The sequence below is a fragment of the Syngnathus floridae genome, unplaced genomic scaffold (genome assembly GCF_059516105.1).
Source record: "Syngnathus floridae isolate MCC-2025c unplaced genomic scaffold, RoL_Sflo_1.0 HiC_scaffold_74, whole genome shotgun sequence".
Classification (NCBI taxonomy): Eukaryota; Metazoa; Chordata; class Actinopteri; order Syngnathiformes; family Syngnathidae; genus Syngnathus; species Syngnathus floridae.
In genome coordinates, this window is record NW_028284103.1 from 36,824 (window position 1) to 55,044 (window position 18,221).

The following is an 18,221-nucleotide window of genomic DNA, read 5'->3' on the forward strand; positions in this document are numbered from 1 at the left end:
CTGAAACGGCAAAGTTAAGAGTAGAGTTAAATAAAGTTTTTAGTCAACGCAATAATTTACAACCGTTGACCAGTCGAAATAATCGTCGAAATTTGGCGTCTGTGGCTGGAAGCAGACGCCGAGTTCGACATTCCTCCCAAACGCCACACTCCCTCGCTTTTCAGGGCTAAAAAAAAACAGTTGTAATTACCTTGTACGCTCTAGACCAGGGATGTCAAAGTCAAACACACCGAGGGCCAAAAAAACAAATTTGCTACAAGCCGAGGGCCGGACTGGTTCAATGTTTATTAAAATATATCGGAATGATTGCACATAGCCTATTGAACTAAGACCTAACACAGTGTACATTATTTAATGATTAAATGAATATGGCAATATTTTGTTATGGCTCTGTCAGTAACTTCAAGGGAAAATATTTTCAATAGCCAAACAGCAAAAAATTAAATTGTTTTAAAAACAAAATGTGTTTCTTAATATCAAGATAAATGCATAAATAAAAGTGCATGCATTATAAACTGAAAGTTTATTATTGTGCTGCTCTATGATCTACCGATCATTGCTTTCAAATCGTAAAATAAAAAATTAATCAAATCAGTTGTATTCTTTCTCATGGCTCTTATCTGCAATTTTCCCTTGGTCCATTCAACTGAAAAATAAATATAAATAAATAAAATTCAAAAATTTACGGCACACAGACAAAACAATACTTTCTTCAAAGAAAAATCACGTCTTGTAGAAACAAATGTAAAAATGTAACCGAATTAAAAAACGGTAAATACATTACTGCTCTGTGATGCTCACTTGTCTGAGGCTGAGCCTGATACTTAGAGGTGTCTCATCTTTTGTACAAGTTCATCAATGTTCGGGGTTAGGCTCTGAGGCTCAAAACCCGTTTTTGATCAACTCTCCTTCTGCAAAGGGCCGGGCTGATTTGGCGATCTCTTTTGCCACAATAAAGCTAGCCTTGGCAGCAGCCTCGCTTTGCGATTTAGCATACGTGAACATAGCCTGTCTGGACTTAAGGCCTCGTTTTAATTCTTCCACCTTCTGTAGCTTTTGTTCATATTCCATTTTCTTGTCTTTGTCTGTGTGTTTCTAAGACGTTCGATAGTGCCTTCTTAAATTTAATTCTTTCATTACAGCCACATTTTCTCCACACAGAAGACACACAGGTTTGCCTCTTACCTCCGTAAACATGTACTCTGCCTCCCACCTGGCCTGAAACCCCCTGTTCTTAGCGTCCACCTCACGTTTAGCCATTTTTGAGGAGGGGTATCAGAAAGTTGAACTCTGCTCTGACTACTGATGAATAATGAAGCCGCTTGTGCGATCTGCAGGGACATCGCGGGCTACCGTTGCATTGTGGGAAATGTAGTGTTGGTGCGTGCAAAAAACCAGCGGGCGGCTGTGGCCTGCGGGCCGGTTCTAATAGTAATTCAATATCATCCAGGGGGCCATAGATAATCAATTCGCGGGCCGGATCTGGCCCGCGGGCCGTAACTCTGACATATGTGCTCTAGACGGTCAAGTTGCAAGCTGAAAACAAAAATATTTGCCTTGTTAGTCATCGTGTTACTAACAGCTGTGTCTTGTTTGCCAGAACTGCCGGCATGGTGTTGTTCAGTGCGGCATAATGTTGTTCAGTGCGGCATAATGTTGTTCAGTGCGGCATGGTGTTGTTCAGTGCGGCATGGTGTTGTTCAGTGCGGCATGGTGTTGTTCAGTGCGGCATAATGTTGTTCAGTGCGCCATAATGTTGTTCAGTGCGGCATGGTGTTGTTCAGTGCGGGATGGTGTTGTTCAGTGCAGGATGGTGTTGTTCAGTGCGGCATGGTGTTGTTCAATGCGGCATGGTGTTGTTCAGTGCGGGATGGTGTTGTTCAGTGCGGCATAATGTTGTTCAGTGCGGCATAATGTTGTTCAGTGCGGCATGGTGTTGTTCAGTGCGGCATGGTGTTGTTCAGTGCGGCATGGTGTTGTTCAGTGCGGCATGGTGTTGTTCAGTGCGGAATGGTGTTGTTCAGTGCGGCATGGTGTTGTTCAGTCCGGGATGGTGTTGTTCAATGCGGGATCGTGTTGTTCAGTGCGGGGTGGTGTTGTTCAGTGCGGGATGGTGTTGTTCAGTGCGGCATGGTGTTGTTCAATGCGGCATGGTGTTGTTCAGTGCGGGATGGTGTTGTTCATTGCGGCATGGTGTTGTTCAGTGCGGCATGGTGTTGTTCAGTACGGCATGGTGTTGTTCAGTGCGGCATGGTGTTGTTCAGTGCGGCATAATGTTGTTCAGTGCGGCATGGTGTTGTTCAGTGTGGAAAGGTGTTGTTCAGTGCAGGATGGTGTTGTTCAGTGCGGCATGGTGTTGTTCAATGCAGGATCGTGTTGTTCAGTGCAGCATGGTGTTGTTCAGTGCGGCATGGTGTTGTTCAGTGCGGCATGGTGTTGTTCAATGCGGCATGGTGTTGTTCACTGCGGGATGGTGTTGTTCAATGCGGGATCGTGTTGTTCAGTGCGGCATAATGTTGTTCAGTGCAGCATGGTGTTGTTCAGTGCGGCATGGTGTTGTTCAGTGCGACATAATGTTGTTTAGTGCGGCATAATGTTGTTCAGTGCGGCATAATGTTGTTCAGTGCGGCATGGTGTTGTTCAGTGCGGCATGGTGTTGTTCAGTGCGGCATGGTGTTGTTCAGTGCAGGATGGTGTTGTTCAGTGCGGCATGGTGTTGTTCAATGCGGCATGGTGTTGTTCAGTGCGGGATGGTGTTGTTCAGTGCAGGATGGTGTTGTTCAGTGCGGCATGGTGTTGTTCAGTGCGGAATGGTGTTGTTCAGTGCGGCATGGTGTTGTTCAGTGCGGCATGGTGTTGTTCAGTGCAGGATGGTGTTGTTCAATGCGGGATCGTGTTGTTCAGTGCGGCATGGTGTTGTTCAGTGCGGCATGGTGTTGTTCAGTGCGGCATAATGTTGTTCAGTGCGGCATGGTGTTGTTCAGTGCGGCATGGTGTTGTTCAGTGCGGCATGGTGTTGTTCAGTGCGGCATGGTGTTGTTCAGTGCGGCATAATGTTGTCCAGTGCGCCATAATGTTGTTCAGTGCGGCATGGTGTTGTTTAGTGCGGGATGGTGTTGTTCAGTGCAGGATGGTGTTGTTCAGTGCGGCATGGTGTTGTTCAATGCGGCATGGTGTTGTTCAGTGCGGCATGGTGTTGTTCAGTGCGGCATGGTGTTGTTCAGTGCGGCATAATGTTGTTCAGTGCGGCATGGTGTTGTTCAGTGCGGCATGGTGTTGTTCAGTGCGGCATGGTGTTGTTCAGTGCGGCATGGTGTTGTTCAGTGCGGAATGGTGTTGTTCAGTGCGGCATGGTGTTGTTCTGTGCGGGATGGTGTTGTTCAATGCGGGATCGTGTTGTTCAGTGCGGGGTGGTGTTGTTCAGTGCAGGATGGTGTTGTTCAGTGCAGGATGGTGTTGTTCAGTGCGGCATGGTGTTGTTCAATGCAGGATCGTGTTGTTCAGTGCAGCATGGTGTTGTTCAGTGCAGCATGGTGTTGTTCAGTGCGGCATGGTGTTGTTCAATGCGGCATGGTGTTGTTCAGTGCGGGATGGTGTTCAGTGCGGCATGGTGTTTTTCAGTGCGGCATAATGTTGTTCAGTGCGGCATGGTGTTGTTCAGTGCGGCATGGTGTTGTTCAGTGCAGGATGGTGTTGTTCAGTGCGGCATGGTGTTGTTCAATGCAGGATCGTGTTGTTCAGTGCAGCATAATGTTGTTCAGTGCAGCATGGTGTTGTTCAGTGCGGCATGGTGTTGTTCAATGCGGCATGGTGTTGTTCACTGCGGGATGGTGTTGTTCAATGCGGGATCGTGTTGTTCAGTGCGGCATAATGTTGTTCAGTGCAGCATGGTGTTGTTCAGTGCGGCATGGTGTTGTTCAGTGCGACATAATGTTGTTTAGTGCGGCATAATGTTGTTCAGTGCGGCATGGTGTTGTTCAATGCGGCATGGTGTTGTTCAGTGCGGGATGGTGTTGTTCAGTGCGGCATGGTGTTGTTCAGTGCGGCATAATGTTGTTCAGTGCGGCATGGTGTTGTTCAGTGCGGCATGGTGTTGTTCAGTGCGGCATGGTGTTGTTCAGTGCGGCATGGTGTTGTTCAGTGCGGAATGGTGTTGTTCAGTGCGGCATGGTGTTGTTCAGTGCGGGATGGTGTTCAATGCGGGATCGTGTTGTTCAGTGCGGGGTGGTGTTGTTCAGTGCAGGATGGTGTTGTTCAGTGCAGGATGGTGTTGTTCAGTGCGGCATGGTGTTGTTCAATGCAGGATCGTGTTGTTCAGTGCAGCATAATGTTGTTCAGTGCAGCATGGTGTTGTTCAGTGCGGCATGGTGTTGTTCAGTGCGGCATGGTGTTGTTCAGTGCGGCGTAATGTTGTTCAGTGCGGCATGGTGTTGTTCAGTGCGGAATGGTGTTGTTCAGTGCGGCATGGTGTTGTTCAGTGCAGGATGGTGTTGTTCAGTGCGGCATGGTGTTGCTCAGTGCGGCATGGTGTTGTTCAGTGCGGGATGGTGTTGTTCATTGCGGCATGGTGTTGTTCAGTGCGGCATGGTGTTGTTCAGTGCGGCATAATGTTGTTCAGTGCGCCATAATGTTGTTCAGTGCGGCATGGTGTTGTTCAGTGCGGGATGGTGTTGTTCAGTGCAGGATGGTGTTGTTCAGTGCGGCATGGTGTTGTTCAGTGCGGCATAATGTTGTTCAGTGCGGCATAATGTTGTTCAGTGCGGCATAATGTTGTTCAGTGCGGGATGGTGTTGTTCATTGCGGCATGGTGTTGTTCAGTGCGGCATGGTGTTGTTCAGTGCGGCATGGTGTTGTTCAGTGCGGGATGGTGTTGTTCAGTGCAGGATGGTGTTGTTCAGTGCGGCATGGTGTTGTTCAGTGCGGCATGGTGTTGTTCATTTCGGCATAATGTTGTTCAGTGCGGCATAATGTTGTTTAGTGCGGCATGGTGTTGTTCAGTGCGGGATGGTGTTGTTCAGTGCGTTATAATGTTGTTCAGTGCGGCATGGTGTTGTTCAGTGCGGCATGGTGTTGTTCAGTGCGGCATGGTGTTGTTCAGTGCGGCATAATGTTGTTCAGTGCGGCATAATGTTGTTCAGTGCGGCATGGTGTTGTTCAGTGCGGGATGGTGTTGTTCAGTGCGGGATGGTGTTGTTCAGTGCGGCATGGTGTTCAATGCGGAATGGTGTTGTTCAGTGCAGGATGGTGTTGTTCAGTGCGGCATGGTGTTGTTCAGTGCGGCATAATGTTGTTCAGTGCGGCATGGTGTTGTTCAGTGCGGCATGGTGTTGTTCAGTGCGGCATGGTGTTGTTCAGTGCGGCATAATGTTGTTCAGTGCGGCATGGTGTTGTTCAGTGCGGCATGGTGTTGTTCAGTGCGGCATAATGTTCAGTGCGGCATAATGTTGTTCAGTGCGGCATGGTGTTGTTCAGTGCGGGATGGTGTTGTTCAGTGCAGGATGGTGTTGTTCAGTGCGGCATGGTGTTCAGTGCGGGATGGTGTCTTTCAGTGCGGCATGGTGTCGTTCAGTGCGGCATGGTGTCTTTCAGTGCGGCATGGTGTCGTTCAGTGAGGCATGGTGTTGTTCAGTGCGGCATGGTGTTGTTTAGTGCGGCATGGTGTTGTTCAGTGCGGGATGGTGTTGTTCAGTGTGGCATGGTGTTCAGTGCGGCATGGTGTTGTTCAGTGCGGTATCGTGTTGTTCAGTGCGGTATCGTGTTTCTCAGTGCGGTATCGTGTTGTTCAGTGCAGTATCGTTGTGTTGTTCGTATTGTGTTTAACACTTAGCCTCTAACACTTAGCCTCTAACACTTAGCCTCTAGCATCTAGAAGGTAAATAAATAGGAAGGAAGGACTCACCGGTGACGTCTTCGCCCACGTCCAAGCGTTGTACTTTGTATTTTCATCCTTCTGACAGTGGAAAACATAGCCAACAAACACCGTGGAACCTAAACGAATGAAAGAAAACTATCATTTGGCCACAACCAACATTCACAGATACAACACAATGTGACGTGCGGGGTTGAGGTTAAAGGTTGAGTGAAGGGCCCTCGTTTTAAACTACTTTTTTGAAAAGGATTGGGAACAAGTAAGACGTATTTAATTTATTTAATGGGAAGTAGTAAGAGCTATTGAATTTAATCTATGTATTATATTCTATTGTATTGTATTCTGTTGTATTCTTTTGGATTGTATTCACACTAACCCCACTAAAACTTCAGCCCACAAAAACTCGCCTCTGGCGCCTAGCCTCTGGCACTTAGCCTCTAACACTTAGCCTTTAACACTTAGCCTTTAACACTTAGCCTTTAACACTTAGCCTAGAAGGTGAATAAATAGGGTTAAAGGTTGAGTGAAGGGACCTCGTTTTAAACTACTTTTTTGTAAAGGAGTGGGAACAAGTAAGACGTATTTAATTTATTTAATGGGAAGTAGTAAGACTTATTAAATTTATTTAATCTACTTTTCTTCCCAGGCAAAATTTGATGTGCTGCAATTCCAAATTTCCAAAGTGAATGAAGGAATGAAGTCCTTTAAATTATGATTTTGTATAAATACTAGGCATTAACACAAAATCGACGGCACAAAATGGGCAGACTTTACTTGTTTGAAAAGGACTGGTTACAAGACAGACTTTTTTAATTTATTTAATGGGAAGAAGACTTATTTAGTTTAATTGATCTATTTTTGTTCCCTGGCAAAATTCGATTTGCTGCAATTCCAAATTTCCAAAGTGAATGAAGGAAAGAAGTCGTTTAAATTATGATTTTGTTTAAATACTAGGCATCGACACAAAATCTACGGCACAAAATGGGCAGACTTTACTTGTTTGAAGAGGACTGGTTACAAGACAGACTTTTCTGATTTATTTAATGGGAAGAAGACTTATTTAGTTTATTTAATCTATTTTTGTTCCCTGGCAAAATTGGATTTGCTGAAATTGTATTTTGCCAAATCTTGCCTTGAGACCTGATAGGAAGTATTAAACGCTTAGTTAAATCAATACAAGTTGGTAATAAGAGCGAGTAATGTTGGTTGAACCGATGAATGAAGGTTGAAAGCAATTTAAATTATGACTTTGTATAAATACTAGATATTAACAGAACATCTACTGCGCGAAATGGGCAGAGTTTACTTGTTTGAGAAGGAGTGGCTTATTCAAAACTAAGATTTATTTAATCTGTTTGTTCCCAGGCAAAATTGGATGTGATGCAATTCCAAATTTCACCACATGATGGTGCCCAATTTTGACTTCATAGGACATATTAAACACTTAGCTTGTTATTATGTTCAAGGTAATCAGATTTGTTTATTATTCTAATGGCCTCTTCAAAACTATTCTGGATTACTACTTTGGATCTATTCTACATTACTTGGCAACAACATACTCTGTAACAGATTAGGCAGTATAATCATATCTGTTAACTTGAGAGTGCCCACACTCAATCTACTTATCGTGATGTGTTAAATCAATTACTGTTAGACATTATTTGTCTGATAATCTACCAAATCTTTGAATTGAAGAATTTGTGATTTAATTAATAGCTTGTTGTTATGTTAAGGGTAATCAGACTTGTATATAATTCTAATGGCCTTCTTTTGAAAACTATTCTGAATTACAACTTTGGATTTTATATTACTTTGCAACAATCTACTCCGTGACAGATTAGGCAGTATAATCACATATGTTAACTTCAGTGCCCACACTGTATTTATTTATGGTTATTTGTTAAATCAAGTACTGTTAGACATGAAATAGGAAGTGTTTAACATAAATGTTATGGCTACTCACCATTGTAGCTCGCTCCTGGTCAATGATACGAGCCTCTTCTTGCAGTGGAAAACTTGCAGCCAACAAACACCGTGGAACCTAAAGGAATGAAATTAAACATTAACATTTCGCCTCGACCAATTTTCACACGTACAACGCAACGCGGCTACACTTCTGCTATTACAAACGTAAATCTCCTTAAACACAATGAGTGTTACTTACCGTGTACGCTCTAGACGGTCCAGTTGCAAGCAGAAAATAAAGATATTTCTGTTGATAATCGTCGCTGCTCAGTGGCTCACGGCCATCGCGCCAACAGATTTGAATTTTGGCGGAGGTTCGGGCAATTACGTCATATCCACGGCACATGACTGCGACGTAATACCCGCTTATCTGAAACGGCAGTTAAAAGTAGAGTTACATCAAGTTTTCTTGGAACCTAAACGAATGAAAGAAAACTATCATTTGGCCACAACCAACATTCACAGATACAACACAACGTGCGGGGTTGGGGTTAAAGATTGAGTGAAGGGCCCTCGTTTTAAACTACTGTTTTGAAAAGGAGTGGGAACAAGTAAGACGTATTTAATTTATTTAATGGGAAGTAGTAAGACTTATTAAATTTATTTAATCTACTTTTCTTCCCAGGCAAAATTTGATGTGCTGCAATTCCAAATTTCCAAAGTGAATGAAGGAATGAAGTCCTTTAAATTATGATTTTGTATAAATACTAGGCATTAACACAAAATCGACGGCACAAAATGGGCAGACTTTACTTGTTTGAAAAGGACTGGTTACAAGACAGACTTTTTTAATTTATTTAATGGGAAGAAGACTTATTTAGTTTAATTGATCTATTTTTGTTCCCTGCCAAAATTCGATTTGCTGCAATTCCAAATTTCCAAAGTGAATGAAGGAAAGAAGTCGTTTAAATTATGATTTTGTTTAAATACTAGGCATAGACACAAAATCTACGGCACAAAATGGGCAGACTTTACTTGTTTGAAGAGGACTGGTTACAAGACAGACTTTTCTGATTTATTTAATGGGAAGAGGACTTATTTAGTTTATTTAATCTATTTTTGTTCCCTGGCAAAATTGGATTTGCTGAAATTGTATTTTGCCAAATCTCGATTTGAGACCTGATAGGAAGTATTAAACGCTTAGTTAAATCAATACAAGTTGGTAATAAGAGCGAGTAATGTTGGTTGAACCGATGAATGAAGGTTGAAAGCAATTTAAATTATGACTTTGTATAAATACTAGATATTAACAGAACATCTACTGCGCAAAATGGGCAGAGTTTACTTGTTTGAGAAGGAGTGGCTTATTCAAAACTAAGATTTATGTAATCTGTTTGTTCCCAGGCAAAATTGGATGTGATGCAATTCCAAATTTCACCACATGATGGTGCCCAATTTTGACTTCATAGGACATATTAAACACTTAGCTTGTTATTATGTTCAAGGTAATCAGATTTGTTTATCATTCTAATGGCCTCTTCAAAACTATTCTGGATTACTACTTTGGATCTATTCTACATTACTTGGCAACAACATACTCTGTAACAGATTAGGCAGTATAATCACATATGTTAACTTGAGAGTGCCCACACTCAATCTACTTATCGTGATGTGTTAAATCAATTACTGTTAGACATTATTTGTCTGATAATCTACCAAATCTTTGAATTGAAGAATTTGTGATTTAATTAATAGCTTGTTCAGGGTAATCAGACTTGTATATAATTCTAATGGCCTTCTTTTGAAAACTATTCTGAATTACAACTTTGGATCTTATATTACTTTGCAACAATCTACTCCGTGACAGATTAGGCAGTATAATCACATATGTTAACTTCAGTGCCCACACTGTATTTATTTATGGTTATTTGTTAAATCAAGTACTGTTAGACATGAAATAGGAAGTGTTTAACATAAATGTTATGGCTACTCACCATTGTAGCTCGCTCCTGGTCAATGATACGAGCCTCTTCTTGCAGTGGAAAACTTGCAGCCAACAAACACCGTGGAACCTAAAGGAATGAAATTAAACATTAACATTTCGCCTCGACCAATTTTCACACGTACAACGCAACGCGGCTACACTTCTGCTATTACAAACGTAAATCTCCTTAAACACAATGAGTGTTACTTACCGTGTACGCTCTAGACGGTCCAGTTGCAAGCAGAAAATAAAGATATTTCTGTTGATAATCGTCGCTGCTCAGTGGCTCACGGCCATCGCGCCAACAGATTTGAATTTTGGCGGAGGTTCGGGCAATTACGTCATATCCGCGGCATTTGACTGCGACGTAATACCCGCTTATCTGAAACGGCAGTTAAAAGTAGAGTTACATCAAGTTTTCTTGGAACCTAAACGAATGAAAGAAAACTATCATTTGGCCACAACCAACATTCACAGATACAACACAACGTGCGGGGTTGAGGTTAAAGATTGAGTGAAGGGCCCTCGTTTTAAACTACTGTTTTGAAAAGGAGTGGGAACAAGTAAGACGTATTTAATTTATTTAATGGGAAGTAGTAAGACTTATTAAATTTATTTAATCTACTTTTCTTCCCAGGCAAAATTTGATGTGCTGCAATTCCAAATTTCCAAAGTGAATGAAGGAATGAAGTCCTTTAAATTATGATTTTGTATAAATACTAGGCATTAACACAAAATCGACGGCACAAAATGGGCAGACTTTACTTGTTTGAAAAGGACTGGTTACAAGACAGACTTTTTTAATTTATTTAATGGGAAGAAGACTTATTTAGTTTAATTGATCTATTTTTGTTCCCTGCCAAAATTCGATTTGCTGCAATTCCAAATTTCCAAAGTGAATGAAGGAAAGAAGTCGTTTAAATTATGATTTTGTTTAAATACTAGGCATAGACACAAAATCTACGGCACAAAATGGGCAGACTTTACTTGTTTGAAGAGGACTGGTTACAAGACAGACTTTTCTGATTTATTTAATGGGAAGAGGACTTATTTAGTTTATTTAATCTATTTTTGTTCCCTGGCAAAATTGGATTTGCTGAAATTGTATTTTGCCAAATCTCGATTTGAGACCTGATAGGAAGTATTAAACGCTTAGTTAAATCAATACAAGTTGGTAAGAAGAGCGAGTAATGTTGGTTGAACCGATGAATGAAGGTTGAAAGCAATTTAAATTATGACTTTGTATAAATACTAGATATTAACAGAACATCTACTGCGCAAAATGGGCAGAGTTTACTTGTTTGAGAAGGAGTGGCTTATTCAAAACTAAGATTTATGTAATCTGTTTGTTCCCAGGCAAAATTGGATGTGATGCAATTCCAAATTTCACCACATGATGGTGCCCAATTTTGACTTCATAGGACATATTAAACACTTAGCTTGTTATTATGTTCAAGGTAATCAGATTTGTTTATCATTCTAATGGCCTCTTCAAAACTATTCTGGATTACTACTTTGGATCTATTCTACATTACTTGGCAACAACATACTCTGTAACAGATTAGGCAGTATAATCACATAGGTTAACTTGAGAGTGCCCACACTCAATCTACTTATCGTGATGTGTTAAATCAATTACTGTTAGACATTATTTGTCTGATAATCTACCAAATCTTTGAATTGAAGAATTTGTGATTTAATTAATAGCTTGTTCGGGGTAATCAGACTTGTATATAATTCTAATGGCCTTCTTTTGAAAACTATTCTGAATTACAACTTTGGATCTTATATTACTTTGCAACAATCTACTCGGTGACAGATTAGGCAGTATAATCACATATGTTAACTTCAGTGCCCACACTGTATTTATTTATGGTTATTTGTTAAATCAAGTACTGTTAGACATGAAATAGGAAGTGTTTAACATAAATGTTATGGCTACTCACCATTGTAGCTCGCTCCTGGTCAATGATATGAGCCTCTTCTTGCAGTGGAAAACTTGCAGCCAACAAACACCGTGGAACCTAAAGGAATGAAATTAAACATTAACATTTCGCCCGGACCAACATTCACACGTACAACGCAACGCGGCTACACTTCTGCTATTACAAACGTAAATCTCCTTAAACACAACGAGTGTTACTTACCGTGTACGCTCTAGGCAAAATTGGATGTGATGCAATTCCAAATCTATCTGAAACGGCAGTTAAAAGTAGAGTTACATCAAGTTTTCTTTTTTAATCAACACAATCATTTACAACCGTTGACCAGAAAGAATCGTCGAAATTCGACGTCCCCCACAAACGCCACGCTCACTCGCTTTTCAGGGCAACAAAAGTACTTCTTTTTAAAAACGATGAGTTGTACTTACCGTGTACGCTCTGGACGGTCCAGTTGCAAGCAGAAAATAAAAATATTTCTCTTGTTAGTCGTATGTTACCATCCGCTGTGTCTTTGTCAACATCGCCGCCATTTTCCTACTTCCTGCTGCGAGCCACGCCCACGGATTTAAATTTGGGCGGAAGCTCTTTCCATTGGCGTCGTTTTCGCGTATAGCAAATCCGATTGGTTGGGAAGGGTTATGCAGCCGAGGAGTCCTGTGATCGGTGGGATGTAAAGTAGGCGTCGACGTCACGTCCGCGTCACGTGACCACGACGTGGCAGACGTCAAATAGCAACCGCTGTTTTGTTTAGTAGACTTACAGTTGTTATGCATTGACATAATGGCGCACACACCAAATAGATTTAAATAAATTAAATAATTCTTCTGCCCACTCTCTTTTAAACAAGTTAACTCTCCCCGCGGATTTGAATTCCGGCGAAAGTTACGCCCATCGACGTCACGTATGTCACGTGACCACGACGTGGCAGATGTCATATAGCAACCGCTGTTTTGTTTAGTAGATTTACAGTTGTTATGCATTGGCATAATGGTGTGCACTCAAAATAGATTTAAATAAATTAAATATTTCTTCTGCCTACTCCCTTTTAAACAAGTTAACTCTGCCCACGTCCATTGACGTCTTGTCTGCGTCACGTGACCACGACGTAGCGACGTCATATAGTAACCGCTGTTTTGACCAGTAGACTTAGTTATTATGCGTTGACATAATGGCGCACTGGTTAGCATGGCCACCTCTTAAGCATGATGATGCGGGTTCGACGCCTGATCAATGTTAGCATGGAGTGAGCTGAAGTGCATGGCGCTGAAGATTTGAATCTTTGAAATGCGCTGAGGTCTGACATATCAGGCAGAATGGTTTGCCATCACGTTCAACAAAAAATAGAAACTTTCCCACTCTGATTAAAACGTCCTGTGTTCATCTACGTATTTTTGTTTTGCTGTGCATCTTTTCCCTGCCATTTCGAGAGCCCAATTGACACTCATAGTTTAAAGAAATGTGTTTGCCCATCCTACTTTGTGGAATTTCACCACATGCGCTTTTGACCAAAATACCAAATTGAACTCAAGTGAAGCCAACACGCACAACCCCCCCCCCCCCCACACACACACACACACACACAAATGTTGATATGAACATAAAAGAGCCGCATGCGGTTCGGGAGTTGCGGCTTGGCCAAACCTGTACTATACAACTTTATTTGTATAAAATTTTCACAACAGCTGTCACACAAACAAAGCGGGAAAAACCGAAGACGTGCGTGTTCCGCCCACGCTGGATTTATTTGCACCTTTGAAAAGACACCGTATTGCCGCAGATGTGGCAAAGAGTACTTTTGGGCATCTGAGACGGAAGGATGTCCAAAGCATCACGTCACCTGCTCTGGTAGGCATGGTGGTGGGACGTTGAGGTCAACCGCTTTGGGGTTGGCTGACTCTTTGATCGCAGGATGCCACACACTTGAAGACAGAAGCAGAAAAGCAGAGCTAAATGCAAAATGTACTCACCGGTGACTCCAATTTTTTTCCCCCCTGAAGAAACAGCTGGACGGGTGGCCCCGGCTGGCCAGTGGGACTCTTGTTATTCTGACCCTTTTTAGTGCGCGTTTGGGGCAACAACCGTTTTTTGTGGCGCTCTCTTCTGGTTCAAAAGTGCCCTGCATGTGAATTTGCTTTTCCTGCCTTCTGATTGGATGAGCGCCGGTGTGACGCGGTGCCTCTGTCACCGTGGCGGGGGGTATACGTTGGCATCGGAGCGTCTGCCAACGTCTGAGACCGGCTGGCAGTGTATCGGAGGTGTCGAGTGCGGTGCCGCTGGAGCTCACTCACCAGCTGGTGTTAGGGCCACAGAATGAAGGCCAAGGAGAAGAATAGAAAGAGAAACAGAAACTTCTCCTCCAATTGTTTGATTTGTCTCTTCTGAGCTTCGATGAATTCTTTCAGCTCTTTGTTCCTCTAGGACGGACAAATGGAAAGTGGCATTCAAAAGCCAGTAAGCGTGCAAGTAAGTGCCGGGCTGGCTTTGGGCCCTTACCTGTTGCGCGCTGTGCAGCAGATCCATTCTCTCTTGGAGGATGCAAGCGTCGCGCTCCCTCAACTCGCACATCAGGGCTCGCTTCCATTGGTCCACGGCGCTCCTAAGCTCTTCTCTCTGATCCGCCGTCAGCACGTCATTCACGCCAGCGTGGCTGGCTTTTTCGCCGTCCGTGGCGGGGCAGTCCCGCTGCGGTAGCGCCTTGTACAACATGGCCTCCAGCTCCAGGATCCTCTGGGCCGCAATCCTCGTCCATCAGTGGTCCGGCGGGAGATTTGAGGGCGGCTTACCTTATGAGCCTGGTCCATGGAACACTTCCTGAAGTCCAACTCTTCATCCAGGTAGCCCTTCTGCTTGCAGAACATATCCTAGCACAGCTCAAGGTCAGAATTGTTGGGGCACATTGCCGGAGTTCCCCTTGGCTGATGTCGCGTGTCTGTCTACCTTCTCACTTTCAATGTCCAACATCTTCTGTTGAAGTGCTGACTTGGTCACTTTGATGTATTCTAACCACTGAGGAAAGGCTGCTGTCACATAAGCAGAATGCGAGAGCGTGCGTGGACGTGCGCGTTACCTTCTCGGCTAGGGTGAGAAGGGTCCTGGCGTGAATCACGACCACCTGCTCCTCGTTGGTGAGATTCTGCAAGAGCCCAAAGGCACAGCGTCAACAAGCTTCTTTCAGCGCAAAGCCTTCCAAAAGTCACATTTGAGCCGCCGAGTCTCGTGGAGTGCGAACATAAGGAGTTCGACATACACTTACGGCGTTATAGCCCAGGATGTCCAGCTTCTTCATCAGATCACTGATGACGATGTCCGAGGGAAAGGCGCAAGGAGCAATGTAAGGTGTTCTGGGACCTCGGGTTAAGGTTAGGGTTGCGAGGGACGCCTTACCTACGCTCACGCCCTCGGCCTCGCAGTAGATCTGCAAAGGGCTGAGGCCGTCTGGGAAACGGACTTGCAGAAACTTCAAGACGGGGGAGCGCCACTCCCTCTCCTGAAAGGCAGAGGCATGCATCCGTCCGTCCGTCCGTCCGTCCGTCCGTCACATCTCTGGCCTCAACACGCTTGTGCGAGTCTTCCCACCTCCAGCTCCAGGATGCGGAACTCAAGCAGTTCGTTTTGGTCTCGGATATCCTGGATGTGCTCTTTCAGACGCGCTTCTTCCGCCTCCATCCGCCTGACCTGAAAAGACAGTCAGACCTCATCTGCGGGGCTTCCCGACAGGTGTGACGCCAAGCGACTCCGCCCAGCGCCTTTCTTTCCGTCACCTTTTCGGCCAACTGCTGATTGCTCTGACGCAGCAGCTGCTTCTCCTCCACCCACTTGACATTCTAGAAGAGACAAACGCGTGGACAGCTTTGGAATGTTGTGTCATTTTCATCCACAAATTCTTTGGTTGACTGGAAAATGACATTTGCTTTTCTCCGCATTTTCCCAGCCACGTTCGGGGGGGGGGTTGGTCCAGTAATGCCAGACGGATGAGTGACTGAAGAATGTAGCTATTTTGTCTGAGAAAAAGGTGTGCTCATTGATGAGCTTACCTGTCCTTGTTGCTTCAGCGCTGACTCCAGATCTGCTACTCTGCTTTGATAGTGACCCATTTCTACCATCAGCTTTTCTCTGGTCTGAAAGGAGGAGGAGGGAGGCTCCTCCTCCTCCTTTCAGACCAGAGAACACCCGAGGCTGGGTGAGAACGGGGAGGCTGCGACCCGGCCGGGGGTTGCGGGAAGGGGCGCCACCTTGATCTCCTTCTCGGCGTCGTAGTCCCCTTTCGCTGGTCTGGGCTAGCAGAGCGTAGGCTCGTTGCAGCGCTTGATATTCTTGCGTCAGCTGGCGGTAGCGAAGCTCCGCCTCTTCATGCACACACCAATGCAACACAGCACTAGTACCAGAATCAGTCAGACCGGCGACAAAGCACCCGCGACGCAAAGACGAGTCCGATTCCAGGCTGAAGAGGAATGTTTGGTGTCAATACGCTGGCAGAAATGGCGGGCTACCTCTTCGGGTTCCGTGTCGGGGGTTCTGTCGGTGTGAAAAGACAAGGACGATCCGTCCGAGTCCACCAACACGTCTTCGTCGTAGCCGTAAAATGTTTCGATGACCTGCGGGCGCGGAAGCAAACATCTCTCTGAACAAACTGAAGCGACACCTCACGATGAATCGACGAGAGGAACGATAGCGAGAAAAAGGCCATTTCATCTTGCGCAACACCAAGCAGCCGCAAACAAACAGACTCACCTTGCAGGACCTCACGCTTTGTTCCTCCTCAGAGATTCTCGACGTCGGTATCGTAGCAGCAAATCTCTCTCCTGTCGACACAAATAATCCGCCTTTGAGATTCTTTGGATGCAAAGGGAACGAACGGCTCCGGCGCAGAAACAAACGCGACTCACAATGACATTTCTGACATGAGCTCCTGTCTCCAGAGCCTGAAAAACACGTCACCGGCGATGATTGGAGGGACGCTCGTCTTTTCCAAAAGTGACAACTACAGGGTGTGTCAGGGTTTTCCAGATTATCTTTATCGTATCATTGTGTTGCTTTGACTTTGACTGCGACCTGTAATAAATAATATTATTTATCCCTTATTTATCCCTATCGCTTATCCCTTCCTACACAAAGTCGTAAAACACCCCTTGCTATGTTTTGACTAGAGGTCAAGGGCTTCCTCTATTCAATCCACTCTTACACCCACCCTGTTTCTCTTAATTAAAATGCTCGTGCAGGAGCCGAGAGTCAGACTTCATTCGTACAACGGATGGACTCTCCACCTGCAGGTGTCCAAAAGAACTTACTTGTCTCCCGTGTGGTTCTTGCAAAATAAGTTGGAGCGAGCGCAACTCTAACAGGGTGCATTTTGCCACTAGCTGCCTACGGACAATGACGTCGCGCTCGCGGCTCATGGTTGACGGGCTGAGCAGCCGGGCAAGTCCGTCGTTTTCAGCGCACAGCGAGTGGCAAAGGCGCTGACAAAACGGGAGCTTTGAGCTGCTGAAAACGGCAAAACAAGTCTAAAGCGTGTTCAAACGCGTGCGCACAATGCTCCTGCTTGAAAGGTCGGAATTTAAGGGGCCAATTTTTTGGATGGCGGCCGCCGGCCAAGCTTTGGACGGAAAAGGTTTCCTGGCGACAGCGAGCGAGCGCGGCGCTGCCGTACGTGCACCGAGTCGCCTGCCTGAAGACCTTGGACAAGTCGTCGATGATGTGCCGCTGCTCCACAACTTGAAGGAACTCCATTTCACCGTCCTGCTGGCCGCAACCGCGGTCCAGGTCATTGAGCGAACTAGGCCTTCTCTGTGGAACACAAATGCAGTGGACTCTGTTGGCACGCCGCCGTTGTCCGCGTCGACTTACCAAGCTTGCCATCTCCTCGTTCTCCTGGGTGACAAAGCGCACTTTGTTTTCAAGGCGACACAGCACCAGCGAGAGTTCTTCATTCTTCCTGCTCAGGCGTTTGTTTTTGTACAGGAGTGGCAGAAACTGGCTTTCTGTTTCTCTCAGTCGCTTTAGCTGCAAGCATGAAGTGCGGGATGTGAAAGACGCACAACACGCGGGCCAGAACGTATCCATTCCTTTTGCATCGGTTTGAACGGAATCGTGGCTTTGGCTCCCAATAAAAGACATCTACCAGGCAACCGACTCGCTGCGCCGCTCAACTAATAAGCAAGCGCAATGGGTGCCTCGCTGGATGGCGCGCATCAAACGTAGCGCAAACCTTCAAGCGTGCCGTCAATAAATTACCAGTTCATTGCGCTCTTCAGAAAGCAGGGCGTTTCGATCCTCCAGTTTCCTGATGACTGCGCTGAGCTCAGCGATTTTCAGATGAAACCGTCGCGTGTCCCGATCCTCCTGAGACTGAAAACGCCCCGCAACACACACACACAAGCACTCGTTCAAAGTTCAAAACTGTTTTTGTGCTACCTTCCTCCAGCAACGAACTAAGTCATGCGTACTGCAAGTGTGTGATGAGGTGGCTTACGCAATGAAGAGGATTGCTAGTAGCGGCGTTGACCCCACTTCCAGGGTA

The 18,221-nt window shown here is 44.9% G+C and overlaps 1 protein-coding gene across 1 annotated transcript; it reads right to left on the reverse strand.

Moving 5' to 3' along the window:
* Nucleotides 1-899: 899 nt before the first annotated feature.
* LOC148377935 (janus kinase and microtubule-interacting protein 3-like) lies at nt 900-15,795 on the reverse strand. Its single transcript, XM_088368085.1, has 9 exons — nt 15,736-15,795; nt 15,463-15,525; nt 15,278-15,376; nt 14,955-15,188; nt 14,769-14,834; nt 14,639-14,707; nt 14,485-14,562; nt 14,195-14,428; nt 900-911 (listed from the first exon to the last, which is right to left on the reverse strand). The coding sequence occupies exons 1-9, from the start codon at nt 15,793-15,795 to the stop codon at nt 900-902; spliced, it is 915 nt and encodes a 304-aa protein (XP_088224211.1).
* Nucleotides 15,796-18,221: the final 2,426 nt, after the last annotated feature.